The 15,319-nt window shown below is 45.9% G+C and overlaps 1 protein-coding gene across 1 annotated transcript in view; it reads right to left on the bottom strand.

Annotated features, from left to right (window-relative positions):
- Positions 1 to 3,386: 3,386 nt before the first annotated feature.
- Positions 3,387 to 15,319, bottom strand: part of Aldh7a1 (aldehyde dehydrogenase 7 family member A1) — a 32,724-nt gene continuing 20,791 nt past the window's right edge. The window contains exons 10-18 of the mRNA XM_032885852.1: positions 15,021 to 15,062; positions 13,466 to 13,560; positions 10,202 to 10,286; positions 8,416 to 8,522; positions 7,879 to 7,993; positions 7,610 to 7,709; positions 7,394 to 7,467; positions 4,787 to 4,862; positions 3,387 to 3,641 (exon numbers count right to left, since the gene is read on the bottom strand). Of these exons, the coding sequence (XP_032741743.1) occupies positions 3,587 to 3,641; positions 4,787 to 4,862; positions 7,394 to 7,467; positions 7,610 to 7,709; positions 7,879 to 7,993; positions 8,416 to 8,522; positions 10,202 to 10,286; positions 13,466 to 13,560; positions 15,021 to 15,062 (749 nt within the window). The 3' untranslated portion in view covers positions 3,387 to 3,586. The remainder of the gene's footprint in view (positions 3,642 to 4,786; positions 4,863 to 7,393; positions 7,468 to 7,609; positions 7,710 to 7,878; positions 7,994 to 8,415; positions 8,523 to 10,201; positions 10,287 to 13,465; positions 13,561 to 15,020; positions 15,063 to 15,319) is intronic.

Raw genomic sequence — 15,319 nt, 5'->3', positions numbered from 1 at the left:
CCACGGTAGTAATGTACCGATTTCCCAGTTTTGATGGCCGTATAATCTCACAGGAAATTGTCATTATTTGTAGGAAAACACATTCCTGAAAGTTGTTCTCTGACCTTTTTAACATATGTGCACATGCAAAATAAATGTAATTTTTAAAATTTAAATAAAGTAAAAAAACCACTTCTCTGTTGGCTAAGGTCAAGCATAAAATAAAATACAAACATTTAAGGAGGGTGGGGAGGACAAGTCCTGGAAATATGGCCCAGCGGTTAACAACACTGGCACCCCTTCCAGATGACCCAGATTCTACTCCCAACACCCACATAGCAGATAACCACCTTGTTTAACTGCAATTCGGGAAGATATGATAACGTCTTCATACCTTCTGCTTCCTGGTGCTTTCATGGAAACTACATAGGTAATAGTTTAGTGCTTTGAGAATTGCCTGGACTCCCTGTAAATGTCAATCAAATAAGCAGAATTCCCTACGGAGCTGTTCCGATGGGTTAACCTCACTCGAAATCACCGTGAAGAGGAGAGTGACAGGAATATCTAATCACACATCTTTCCTAGATTTATGTGTTTGTCCGCATTAGTCCACATCCACATACATGTTTGGGAGTCTGTGGAGACCAGACGAGGACATCCGGTTTCCTAGAGATGGAGCTGAGGGAGTTGTGAGCCACCACATAGTGTAGGTGCTGGGAACCAATTTGGGTCCTCTGGACCAGTGGTAAGCACTCTAACCCTAGCTCCTTAATCCTAGTCTTAAAATGTAGAAACTGGTATCTGGGGTTTATCCCATGGAAGCTCAGGTGATCTGTGTAGCTAACAGAAGTGTGCTGGGAGGTAAGGAAGCTGATGGAAGTGGAGCAGTGACTGGAAACTTCCAGAATGACTCCGAGAACCTAGTCAGCTCAACACACCTGCTCTAACATGGCACGAGCAACAGCGACACCTGCTGGCCGACACCACAAGGACAACTGAGACTTCCACTCAAGGCCTGGAGACATGTCCATGGAAGGCCAGGCTTCCATGTCCAGCACTGCACTAAACTGGCAAGGTAGTGTAATCCCAGCACTGGAGAGGCGGCCGTACGATCTGGAGCTGAAGGTCATTGTCAGCCACGTAGTGAGTTCAAGGCCAGCCTGGACTCTGCATTTAAATGGGGTAGAGAGATGGCTCAGCAGGTAAGGGCGCTTGCTGCTCTTCCAGAGGATCTGGGTTCAATTTCCAGCGCCCGCTCATCAGTTCATAACTCTTACTCCAGGCCCGAGGTTCCAACACTCTTCTGGTTGGTGCAGACATACATCTAGACAAAAGACCCATACTCATAAAAATATATTAATAGGCAGGGCTAGGAAGATGGCAGTGGATCAAGCACCTGCCACACAAGCAAGAGTGAGTTTGGGCCCTGGCCCTCACAGACACCTGGTAGGCACAGCAACTGCTGTAATCACCACAGCTCACGAGGCAGAGACACATGGAGGATTCACAGTGGCTGTGAAGAACAGCTAAGTCAGCTCAGCCTCTATGTAAAACAGACAACCATCACGTTACCCCGCACATGTGCATGGACACACACACATGTACGCATGCACACGCACTCACACGTGTAAATAATCTTTTTCTTTTAAACCAGAAAATAGACAACTTATAAGCAAAAGTTTTAATAAAACCACTGACAAAGATAGAGCCCTTGTAATAGAAATGCACAAAACTTAGGAAATTTCAAAGGAAACTTTCAGAGTCAGTCTGGCCAGGATTCTAGCTCCTCATCACCTTCAGACCACTGTGCACGGATGTCACTGTCACGGGTGGCCACATAATCATAGCTCCTTAAACATTTAACTGAAAGTGGAAAGTTTTTGAGCAAAATGAGCAGTGGCCAAGCGTGATGGTGCTGACTTCTAACCCCTGCTCTGGGGGGGGGGGGGCGTTGATGCAGACACAGGTGGATCAGAGTTCAAGGCCAGCCAGGGTTACGGCACATCCCAATAAAGCTGGGCGGTGACACACACCATATAAACCCAGGCTCTCACTGGCCAAAACCAGAAGCCTGCCTCAAGAAGAAAAAAATAGTTCTAATGCAGGCGCTAGACACTGGCCAGCTCACTGCATTCTGTGTGGCATAAGACTGATCTGTCCTGTGGCCGTAGCAATGATTCAGAACCCGCCTCTAGACCCTAGCAAGCCATGTCAGTTTCTTACCAGTGACCGGCGGCACTGTCCATTTTTCATAGACTGTTCCCTATCCTCACTGACCTTGCCACACTCAGGTCCATCATCGGTATCTGGCTTGGCTTGTATCCAGCGATGGCAAGGATGTGCCCAATTCAATGCTACTCATGGATGACAATGGAGCAGTAGGGACATGCATTTATAACTGTATAATAGATCTGACTTAAATTTATATATTTGTACTCATCTAGTGCAGTGCTGGAGATGGAACCCTAGGCACTGAGTGGCAAACAATCTACCTGACCGAGCTATATTCACAGCCCCTTTAATTTTTAGTCAATTCTATTGCAAATTTAATTACATAAATGTATATTACTGTGTTAGTTAATATATTAATTAGTTTCATCTGCTTCTTCCCCACACTAAATCAGTCCCCCAAACTTCTATCATCCAAATCTTTCCACACCATGTTGACTCATGTTGCCTACACTGTCCTATTCCCCAGAGGTTTCTCCACAAGCCCAGTGTGGCGGAGCAGGCCCAGTGGTGAGTGCTATGCAGCACAGAGCGACAGCACCACAGGAGAGCAGGTACCTCTGGGCCTGGCACAGCTCCCAGGGAGACCTTAAACTCTCAGCAGTGACCTTCCCTGAGCGCCCGGTGAGCACGTAGGCTCAGAAGAAACCCTCGGGCAGCTGCAGAAGTCTATGGCTCTGGCATATAGTCTGAGGTGACTCAAGGCATCCAGATGTGCTTTCATGAGCAACTTCAGTCCCCAAGTTCCCAGCAAGTTCTGGGACAAGAAAGAAGCTCTACCCTGTACATTCCTTTGTCATTAGGGCATTATTCTTGTTGTTGCAGTGCTGGGATTTGAACCCAGGACGTCACACATGCAACCATTCACAACTGTGTTAAATTCCTCACTTCACCCAATGATGACCCACTGTCATCTGGAACATAGCAAATCATGTACATGAAACTGTGCTATGGTCTCCAGCATATGAGGAATACCTCTCCCCTTCAAGCCCTGCCAGGAAGGAACCATGAGTATTCAGCACTGCTCAGAAGACAGCTGTAATATCTCTACTGCAAAGACTTCTTCCTCTCTATTCCATTTTCCACGTCCCCAGACACCTATGATGGCATGTACTTCACTAAGAGATGATTGGCTGTAATAAAAAAGTAATTAGTGACATAAAAACTCACCAAACCTATCTTTTGCTAAATGTAGCTAGGTTGTAAATATTTAATTTTGAATTCTTGATAAATGGATATATCTTGATTTAGTCAGGGGTTTGAGATCACTGGAGAGTAGGCACTGCTGTACTCAAATCGATCATTTATTCCGGGAAAGTCAGAGTCCTCTTCGGCGTCTTCAGAGCAGTCACAGGAATGGCTAAGTGACCAACCAGTATCACTGAAACTTGATACCTTGAGCCAGAGGGAGGGCTGTGCTGTAGTTGATGGTACTGGGGAAGAGAAGGAAACGAATGGCAGCGTATACATAACATACAACCCTTTCATAATGTTAAAAACCTCAGTCCACTCATAGTAACGACTTACACGTTGGTAAAACAAACAATACACAAACAGTATACAAAACAATGTCAGCGTGATTCCTTACAGTGGAAAAAGACAAGCACAAACGGCTGGGACATGCACATCGCCTTTTGTTTTGATCATAATACAAGAACATGGGTGATGTAACTTTCTCTCTTAGATTGCATTATCGGGGAAAATGAAAATATTCTCATTTTGGTAAAAAACATAGTAATTTTTAAAGCTTTTTTTCTTTTCCCAAACTAGTTACTATCACGGAATTTCTCCTGAGAGAAGTATTCTGAGCCAACACGCTCTGAGAGAATACAATGAAGGTAAAACAAGTCCCAGGCCAGCATCTCCAGAAGGTGGCTCCCTGGGTGATCCTGCAAACATCCTAGTGACTTGGCCTCCAGAGTCCTGCTCATATTTCCAAGCTGGTCCCCCTCCCCTAAGCTTGCAGACCAGACCCCAAGCTCCTCTCTTGCTTCACTCTTCAAGAGAATGCCATCACAGGAGAAATGGAAAGGACAGCTCCTTCCACCTCTCTCTTCCTGCTGAGTGACCCAGGGTCCTGCTCCTTCCTACCTCACCCCACCTCTAGGATAGAACCCAACAAGGAAATTTCAGTCAGTTGCTGTGCTGGACAAGAAGGCCAAAGGCACAATCTTTCACTGGAAATGTATGGGAGTCACTTTTTTCTGATTTTGGAATACGTGACTATACAGTGGATGGGACTCAAGTCTCACCATGAAGTCCATTTCTGTTTCCTACGCCTCTGTACACTGCCTCAACTGTACACACTCCTAGTGATACTTCCACTGTGGCTGCTGCTCATCACATGACCATGTGGACATTTCCCCCGTCAGGTCATGCCAAGGCAGAGTTCCTCAGATTTGGGAGCATGTGGTACTTAACATACAGTGTAGCACACATGCTAAAAAGAAGGTAGCTGCACTCAAAAATCAAGTAAAATCAAGAGAAACAGAGCAAAGACAAATCTGGAAGTTTGGAGAGCAGCTGCCCATGCCCAAAGGCTTCAAGACCACACCCTCCTCCCCAGAGCCTTCCTTACCACGTGGATCTCCGCATGTACTGCTTCCAGGCATCGCTGCCAGATTCCCTGCCACCGCCAGTGTGCTTCTCTCCTCCTACAGAAACGCAAAGTCATCTCACATCCTTCCTGTGGGCGCTAAGATTAAGACACTGCACAGGGCAATACGCACCTTAATCCTACCCCTCAGAGACTGAGGCAGGAGAATTAGGAGTTCAAGATCAGCCTGGGATATGGAAGATGAAGTGCTCATTCCCCACAAAAGCAAAAGAAAATGGAAGAGAAGATGGGAGAGGCTGTTGGCAGTGGCGGTTGGAGAGGGCTTGGTGCTTACGAGTGCTGGCTCCTTTTGCACAGGACCCAGGTTCAGTTTCCAGCACCATAGAGCAACTCACAGCCATCTTAACTCCAGTTCCAGGGCACTGTACATACATACATACATACATACATACATACATACATACATACATACATACATACATACTGGCAAGCACGCATAGACAAAATCAATAAATCTTTTAAAATGTTTAAACAAGGGGGAAAAAAGGAAGAAGGAAATCAATACAGAGAGCCACAACTGAGCAATGCAGAGACTGCAGACTCTGGAGTACCCTGCCTTAGAAGGGAGGTCACCAGAGGCGGGCGGCTCTCTGAGTTACAGCCCAGCCTGGTCTACAGACAGAGTTCCAGGGCAGCCAAAGCTTCCGAGACGCCTTTGGGGGGAGGGAGGGACCAACCAAACAAAAGGATGTCATCAAGCCCCTTCTCTCAAGGGTCAGAGATCTATGTTGCCGAGGAGGCAAAGAAACTGTAAGATCCCGAGCAAAGTCTCCCAGGTACAACAGAACTGATGCACGCATGAACACAGAGAACACACACACACACACACACACACACACACATACACACACACACACACACACACAAAACCTCCACAGGTTCAAACCAGAAGGGACTCCGGCTCCAAAAACAGGGACATGAAGACCAGGCCCCACCATAACCAAGAAACTATTTATAGTGAGAGAGGACAGCAAAGAGAAACCATCTCCTTCAGTGGCGTGTCAATGCCCACAGCGGCCAGACCACAGCAGGCCCCATGCTCGGGAGTAGTTTGCAAACCAAAGTGAGCTACACAGGGTCTTCAGACTTTTTATTACGTTTTGGTGGTGTCTTGTTGGTCTTCTGCTTGCTTGATTTTCATGTGTGAGCTTTAAAGAGAGAGGGAGAGAGCATAAAGCTGGGTGGAAGGAAAGTGGGAAGGCTCTCTCTGGTAGGCAATGTGAGTTTACTAGTTTATGCTGTGTTTGTTTTTTTCTTTCTTCAATCTAGGTCTTGCTGGCCTGGTACACAGTCCAGGCTGGCCTCAAATTTATGGCAATCCTCCTGCCTCAGCCTACCAAAAGCTGGTTTGTATTTTATTTTGTGTGTGTGTGTCCATGTACATGTGTGTTCATGAGTGTTCATGCCACAGCACGAGTGTGGAGACCAGAAGGCAACCTTGAGGAGTTCTTCCTGTGGAGATTGGCTAACCTGCTCCTCCTCCTCCTAGCGATAATAACGCACTCAGTTCCCAGGCTGCCGCTGCTGACCCTCCCTCCATCAGACTGCAAAGTCTACCAGCGTTTCTGTATGTATGCCTGAAATTTCCTTCTTTTTTTTATTTTTTAAGATTGATTTATTTTATGTATGTGAGTACACTGTAGCTGTCTTCAGACACACCAGAAGAGGGCATTGGATCTCTTTACAGATGGTTGTGAGCCACCATGTGGTTGCTGGGATTTGAACTCAGGACCTCTGGAAGAGCAGTCAGTACTCTTAACCACTGAGCCATCTCTCCAGTGCTCTGCTGTTACTTCATTTCCCCACCACCCAGATCAATTCCTAAGCCCACTATGCAATGCACTGTTTCCCTGCTTTGATTTGAAGTAGAGGTTTTTAACCTCTGGGGCTGGGAACTTCTACCTAGAAAAAATCCTGAATTTCCAGGTTCATATATCTTTTTTTTTTTTTTAACATCTTTTTTTTTTTCTTTTCTTTTTTTCGGAGCTGGGGACCGAACCCAGGGCCTTGCGCTTGCTAGGCAAGCACTCTACCACTGAGCTAAATCCCCAACCCCAGGTACATATATCTTAGGCTAAGGGCCCTGAACCAACCTAAGCAGAAGGAAGATGAGGACCTGCTGGGAACCTGAGTTGGAGTGAATGCTCTTTCGGGCATGCTTGATCACAGGTCTGTCTGTCTGTCTCTCTCTGTCTGTCTCTCTCTCTCTCTCTCTCTCTCTCTCTCTGTTTTTCAAGATAGGGTTTCTCTATGTACTCGTGTCTGTCCTGGGACTCACTCTGTAGACCAGGCTAGCCTCAAAAATAAGAGATCCACCTGACTCTGACTCCCAAGTGCTCTGCTGGGATTAAAGGCGTGTGACTCCACCTCCCACCTTGTGTTTCCATTTCTTGATCATTTCCTAAGATGAACACTACTCTTCTCTCCTGCTCAATGTAGAAAAGGAGCAATGGGCAGAGGCTCTAGGTCAATGGGAAAGTATTGGCCCAGCACACAGGACCCCCAGGCTCGGTCCTAGAACCAAACATAAAGGCATCTCTTAAGAAGGGAAAATGAGTCTCTACATACCAAACGCACCGCCGATCTCAGCCCCGCTGGTAGGAATATTGACGTTCACAATGCCACAGTCTGAACCTTTAGGTCTGTGTGTGTGAGGAGAGAACAATGAGGACACACAGGAAATAAAATCAGAACAAAGCACAGACACTCGGGCTCGCGCTGTGAACTCGATCACTCACACCACCATGTCAGACTTTTATACATGGTCAACAGACTAAGTTATACCCAAGCCAGCGGAAGATTCTGCCCAGATCCTTGGTAAAGATACTACTCGAAAGTCCCTGTTTTACTTCATTGTTCCATTCAAAGACCTCTTCTTCATTCTAGAAGGACAGAGAAGAACAGGAGCTGTTAGTGTTTCTGGTCTTACTGTGATCAGGTCAAAGATTATTTCATAAAACGTAGTTTTATGCACAGAAGAAAGCCAAGAATTAACACTTGCCTAAATCTGATTCTGTCATGGTTTGAGTCTTTTCATTTTTTTTTTTTTTTTTTGAATTTGAAGACATAGAGAATTGGGGCAAAAGTCTCCTTGTGAACAATGGGCGAATCATGGACAAGACCAGTCACAATGGTGGGCTCCACATAATTGCCAGGGTGGTCCATGACCTTAAGTAGATGAAAATAAAAACACAAAAAATAATCTTAAAAAAGAGTGGCTTTCCCTTTTTAGGACTAGGAGTCAGAGTACATCACCTTTGCCTACATTTACCAGGAGAAACCAAACCAGCATTCACAGGTAAATTACTTCTCTAACACAGCGTCCTGTTGGGTAACTAGTCTAGTATCTTACGTGCTATAGCACACCAAGATCCCTTCCGCACAGAGTCCTAGGGACCAACAGAGGCAACTGTGACTGACTCCTTCTGTGTGTCATGCATTTTCTGCCATCATTCCTCAAAACTCTTTTCCCCTTGTAAGAGAGATGGGGAGAAGAAAGTGCCTGTCTGGGACCCTTCACCGGTTTTAATCAGCGATGTCTGTGCTTCAGAGGAAGAAAGGTACCAGCACCCACCCATCGCTCTCATTACCTTGCCCCCATAGACCACCGTGCCTCCTTCTTTCTTTGCTTCTTCCACGGCTTGCACAAACATGCTCACTGCCTGTTTAGTGTGGAGCGGTCCGTAGAGGATATTGGCTGGGGAGAGAAAAGGGATGCTCTTTGTTTTGTCTTCAGTAACATCATTTTATTATGTCAGTGGCTTTCCAAACTAACAGGCTACCCCTCCACCCTATATCCTCAGTTAAGAGCAGCAATCAGTAATTCTTTTCTGTGAAGGACAAGATGCTTAACGTCTTAGGCTCTGTACCAAGTACATGGTCTCCAATACAACTCGGCCTTTGTAGTCCAGAGCTGCCAGCCCCAATAAGCAAATGAGCAGAGATGGCTGTGAGACATAAACATAAACAGAGAGCAAGCCAAATGTGCTGGTCAACCCCTACTTTAAAGGAATGGCTAGCAACCAAAGTGATGCCCAAAAGACACAAGAGTGCCATGGTCATGGCAGTGTGTCCACCCTTGAAGATCATTACAATCTCTGTGGCTAATGCACAGTTCAACAGGGTAGACTGACCAGTTGCCACAAATGAGACCATTGAAATAACCACTGAAATAATTGAGTTCGGCCCCTGCAAGTGTGTAGCAGTCGGCCATGGAAAGACCAGGGCAAAGATTATTTCTAGCAGGGATAACAGCAGCCAAGAGCCAGGAATGCTTAAGAACACTGGAAAGCTGACAAACTGAAGCCCCAGGGCCAAGGGGACATGAGTCTAGTGGACAGTCGGCAGGGTGGAAGGCAGGGGCAACATTATGAGGCCTGGGAACATGCACCAGAGGGAGTGTGGACTTCTGTCTAAGCGCAGTGACATCACTGGGGTGTCCCAACAGAAGGGTCAATTATATTTTTTCATTTATTTTTATTTTTAATTATGTGTGTGTGTGTGTGTGTGTGTGTGTGTGTGTGTGTGTGTGTAGGTTGGTGTGTGTGTGTGTGTGTGTGTGTAGGTTGTGTGTAGGCGGGAACCCATGAGTGTAGGTGCCTGCAGAGGCATCAGACCCCTGCAGCTGGAGTTCTAAGATGCTTGTAAAGATGGCGGTGCATGTCTTTAATCCCAGCACTTGGAGGCAGAGGCAAGTGGGTCTCTGTGAGTTCAAGGCCAGCCAGGACTACACTATGAGACACTATCTCAACCCCAGACCCCTGATAAAAGGCAGCTGTGAATCACTTGATATGGGTGCTGGGAACCAAGTACTCTGGCTCTCTAAGAACAGTACCTGCTTTTCTCAACCCTGAGCCACCCTCCCAGGCCCACATAGAGCCCCACCCCTTTTAATATGGATATCACTATGTAGCTCTCGCTGGCCTGAAACTTACTATGTAGACCAGGCTAGCCTCGAACTCACAGAGACCAACTGGTTCAGCCTCTTCCTCCTCCTGAGTGATGGCTTCAAGGCTCACACAGCCATGCCCTCAGACATGAGTACTTCTTAGCAGCTACTCTGGTTGCTATGGAAGATAGTGGAAGCAGGAAGCCTGGGGACTCACACTTTTCCTGGGGATGATGGGAGCTTGGAAAGGATAGCAGCAGTAAAAAGAAAAAGAACTCAGCCATCACTTGATCCAATCGGGACCCCATCCAACGAGGACCCCAACTTTTCCATATGTCAAGTATGAGATCCTACCCTAGGAGAACGTCATCGAACGCAGCTCAGACCTCCAGGAAAGGGCATCATACCTCCAACTCAGAAAGTCAGAAATACATGTAACACCAGGTGTTAAAAGGGAATAACTTTTAATAAAAGAACAAGCTACTCACGGTCCCAGGGGTTCCCGACGCGGATCTGTGAGTAGGCATTTTTCAGTCTGTCTACAACTTCATCATGGATGCTTTCGTGCAAAAACTACGTGAAGAACAGACATCAGGAGAGTGGCAACGTGAGCATACAAGGCTTACGAGAGTGAATAACGTCTTCAACAGTACTGATTAGTAACTACCAGGATAATATAGTCTCCGAAAGCAAACTAAAACCACACTTTTAATTGCATAGTTTCTAGTGTTAATATTAACTACATGTAAATCATCATTTCTTCTAGGTGGATGTTGAGATAAAACCATAAACCATAGCTGGGCACGCAGGTTAGTTGGTCATAAGTTCTTTTAGCATTTAAGAAACCCTGGGTTTGACCCTCACCACAATATGTCAGGTGTGGTACACTGCATGCCTATAAGCCCAGTATTGAGAGAGGCAGGAAAATCAGGAGTTCAAGGCTGTCCTCAGCTAGGCGGTAAACTTGAGGCTGGCCTGGGATGCATGAGACCCTGGCTCAAAGAAACAAAAGGCACCCCCCAAAACCATTCAAACAGAACACCTTAAACCATGTCTGTACCAAACTTCTAAGAACCTGACCTGCTAGGAACAAATCCATTGTTCCTATTTTCGTAGTACAGAACTTAGCATATTAATTAACATGGGTAAACCTGTCCCACACTGTACCCATGAGTCTCAGCAAACATGGGACTCATAGTTGAGTTGAACCAACCTCAAATGAGTCACCAAAAATACTGAGTTTCAGGTTTTGAAGGTCTCCAGCCAGCAGTAGACTAGGATATCAATATACTTCATGCTATATTTCTTTATGTATAGAAGGAAAACAGAGTATATATTCTATATACTTGTGTGTGTGTGTATTTTATATATACATATATAGAGATCCTACCCTAGGATCTCATCCATCTATATATTGAGGGGGGAGGGATAGAGAGAGAGGCTGACTTACCAAACTACCCAATCTCCCAGTTGTCTGGGTTAGTCTCCCCATAACAAGTTACTTTGGGACCTAGTCATGGAAAGGCTAATGAATGCTGTAATTTTTTTCCGTATGAATCCCTGTCACCATGGAAGTCAATCTAGGCAATGACTAATTGTATTCCTTAATATTTAACATTAAATACAGAGCATAGCTACACATATTTGCTCCAAGACTAAAAAGTGTGTGAAGCAGCTTTTCAGAATTTTACATTTTACCATGCAATTATCTTATTTTTGAGACAGGGTTTCATTATGCAGCTCAAGCTAGCCTCACACTTAAGATGCTCTTGCCAAAGCCTTCCCAGCGGAGGGATTACAGGAGAGAGCTGCTACAGGATATAATTACTTCTAATAATCCTTGTTCTCTTTCTTGGCTTGCATGTTTCCTACAATTTAATGTATATGTAAGTTAAAATATAAGTTTCTATCATGAGATTTTTTTTATTCAGGACACAATATAAGAAGGATAAGAAAGTTCAAGACTATATCATCAGGCGAGAGAGATGGACCAGCTGCTCTTCCCGAGGACTGGGTTCAGTTCCCAGCACCCACATGGCCACTCACAACTGTAACTGCAGCCCCAGCATCCTCTTCTAACTTCTGTGGATACCAAGCACACATGAGGTATACATGAATGCACGCACGCACACACACACACACACACACACACACACACACACACACACAAGAATAAATCATTCTTAAGACCCTATTGTCATTTATTATTCACTCTGGTCTGATTTAGAATCAATCCTACATAACATCTGTTCACAATAATTGTGAATGAGAAAAAAATAACACAAAGCCAGTCCCTCGGTGATCCAACTGCAATTTTTTAATGTAAAGGTAGCCAGGTTCTGTACCTAAAACTTATTTAGTTCTAGTATTTCACTATAGCACAAATGAATAATTAATTAATTAATTAATCAATCAAGGTTGTATTTCTAAATTGAAACCCAACTCAATCTAGCATACAGATTAAACCACCCATATCCCCCTCGCTGTAGCTAATTAACACCTCCTTAAACAGACTCGTGTGTGTGTGTGTGAGAGAGAGAGAGAGAGAGAGAGAGAGAGAGAGAGAGAGAGAGAGAGTGTGTGTGTGTGTGTAAAATGGCTAGTTTTCTGTGTCAACTGACACAAGCTGGAGTTATCACAGAGAAAGGAGCCTCCTTTGAGGAAATGCCTCCATGAGATCCAGCATTTTTTCAATTAGTGATCAAGGGTGGAAGGGCCCATGGTGGGCGGTGCCATCCCTGGGCTGGTGATCTTAGGTTCTATAAGAGAGCAAGCTGAGCAAGCCAGGGGAAGCAAGCCAGTAAGTAACATCCCTCCATGGCCTCTGCATCAGTTCCTGCTTCCTGCCCTGCTTGAGATCCAGTCCTGACTTCCTTTAGTGATGAACAGCGATGTGGAAGTGTAAGCTGAATAAACCCTCTCCTCCCCAATTTGCTTCTTGGTCATGATGTTTTGTGCAAGAATAGAAACCCTAACTAAGACAGTGAGGCAGGGGTTAGAGGGGGTGGGGGTGTGTGTACATGTGCATGTGACATATATGTCAAAGATATTGCCCAGGCTAGACTCAAACTCTTGGGCTCAAAGGACTCTCAGACCTCAGCCTCCCAAGTTCTAGGATTACAGGTGCACATTACCACCTCTGCTCAAACCATACATAATCATTAAGAGCATTTGGTTTTCAAAAAGCCATATAACATTAAGTCAAATCTGAGGCTTGAGACCAAAACAAAATATTTGAAATGTTTATTAAAAAAAAGCAACGCTACTGTTTAGAATTTAACTTGTCTCATGTCTCAGCCCCTGTAAGACATTGGTCACATCTGCCACGAAGTCTGACTCAAAGTTGGTGCCGCCTGAGGCCAGCTTCTGTCAGTCAGTTCTGAGCCCAGTGCAGCTCAGGGTGGGTTAACATCTGCCACCGCAGAAGTGAAGGAAACCCACGTGTCTGCCATCCATGTTTAAGGAATATATCTTTCTAGCAACACGTCTATGCCTCCTACAGACAGAGTTCATTAAACTGAAGTTTAAAAGCAGAAGAGGTGGCTTAACAGCTAAGGGCCCTGGCTGTTCTTCCAGAAAACCCAAGTTTGGTTGCCAGAACTTACGACCTATGACCCCAGCTCCAGGAGACCCGACATCCCTTGGCCTGCGAGGGCACCTGCACACAGCACACAGAGCATGCACAGACACGCACATACCTACATTCGAAGAAAGACAAAGGACAATCTTAGGCACCATGTGGACACACTCACCAGTCGCCTCACAGTGGTACACCTCTGGCCGGCTGTTCCCACGGCGGCAAACAGAGCGGAGGGAAGAACCAAGCTGAGGTCGGCGTCCTCGAAAGCTTAACGAAGTGCAAATGTGTGCGGTCAGTGTGCAGTGGGCAAAGCTTATCTAAGCTTATCAAACAGTGCCCTCAGAAAACACAGCCGCATCGACAGGACCGCCCCAAAACTGAAGATTCACGGTACATACACACGTCCAAAGGGAAAGCCACACTCTTTCTCCAGAGAAGAGTGTATGACAGAGCAAGGGGGTCTTCAAACTCTACCCAGATACACAGGGAAACTGAGGCTCAGCTGGACCTTCCATCCATTTCACAGCCCCCTTGCTACGGCCACCATGAAGGTCCATGAGCTCCACCACCATCTGGGTGCTCCCCTGTTCCAGTCCACTCCCACTGCCACAAAGCTTCCTGTTCCTCCATGGGACAGCCCACCCTCTGCTGCAGAGGACAACCAAAGCTTGCCCTCAGAAGGAGAAAGGGACGATCTCTGCATGGTTAACAGGTTTACAGCGGTGATCCATTACTTATCCTCTCTGCTTCCTGGGCCCTCTGTGTCTGACAGCCGCTGTTCCTCCTATGCCATCGACATCACCATCTAATCTGAGCATCCTCCAATCAGGATGACGGAAAGAACACATCTCACGCACAGACTAGACGTCCTATCCACTCCCGTGACTCTTGTATTCCACTATTCTATTTTCTTTCTCCCAGTTCTGGGGACCAAATCCAGGGTTGTGCACTCCTGAGGCTTTGTACTGTGGTCTCATCATTAGGTCTCAGAGCACAGCGCTCTCTTTAAGTGCCTCCTCCTTCCAGCCATTCAGACAGAAGGCATCGTTAGCCTGTGTTACAGAAGAAGACTGAATGGCAGTTAGGGAATTAGCTCGGCGGTATAAGGGCTGTCCTGAAGAGAACACAAATTTGGTCTCTAGCAACCATGTCTGGCACCACACAACCACACAACTCTATCTCCAGAGAATCTGATGCCCTCTTTTGGCTTCTCAGGTGCCTGCAATCACCGGAAAACAGACACACACACACACACACACACACATGCACGCACGCACGCATGCACGCACGCACGCACAAAATCTTAAGAAGCAAAAGAGGGACGTGTCCTTCCTAACAAGAAAGCCCCAGTATGCAACTAAACATCAACTTTGTGTGTCTGAAACCTAAAGAAATCAGCAAGTCACTTAGGAAACAATCGATTGTTCTAGAAAAACACAAAGCCAGTTTCCAGAAAACGAGAGAAGAAAAAGCATGAAGAAGTAATGCCATGTAAGAGACAACAGAAGTCTCAAGCCCATATTCAAGGACCCAGAAAACATTTTCCCAACACCAATCGGTTTGCTTCTTCCCAGCTCCATCTTCCTTCCAGCCAAGTTCATGTCCTAAAGATGGGAACTGGGTCACAGGCAGAGCATAGGAAGGATGAGCTCCTATGCAGGCACCAGACAGACAATGGCTGCCGACAGCAAACTGAACAGAAAGCAAAGCCAATGGGGCAGCCTTACCAATGATGGCATTGTTTCCTCCGAGCTCCAACAAGCTTTTCCCTTTAAAAGAAAACAGACACAGTTAATTCCCACTTCAGGCTCAGTGTCTCACAGTAGGGCCATCCAAGTTAGCCTTTCATTTTCTTTCTGATTAATAAAGCGGCTTAGAATGATATTGATGGCAATTACATCGCTGTACCGTGGTTATACAAGAGAATGTACTCTTGGGAAACACCCTGAAAGTGGACATGAATCACACACACACTCTATGTGTGTGAGCCCATGCACACGTGCATGCTTCTACAAAGAGTAAGTGA

This window comes from Rattus rattus, chromosome 15 (genome assembly GCF_011064425.1).
Source record: "Rattus rattus isolate New Zealand chromosome 15, Rrattus_CSIRO_v1, whole genome shotgun sequence".
Taxonomy (NCBI): domain Eukaryota; kingdom Metazoa; phylum Chordata; class Mammalia; order Rodentia; family Muridae; genus Rattus; species Rattus rattus.
The sequence above is the reverse complement of the archived record's forward strand: the minus strand, read 5'-3'. Positions and strand labels throughout refer to the sequence as shown.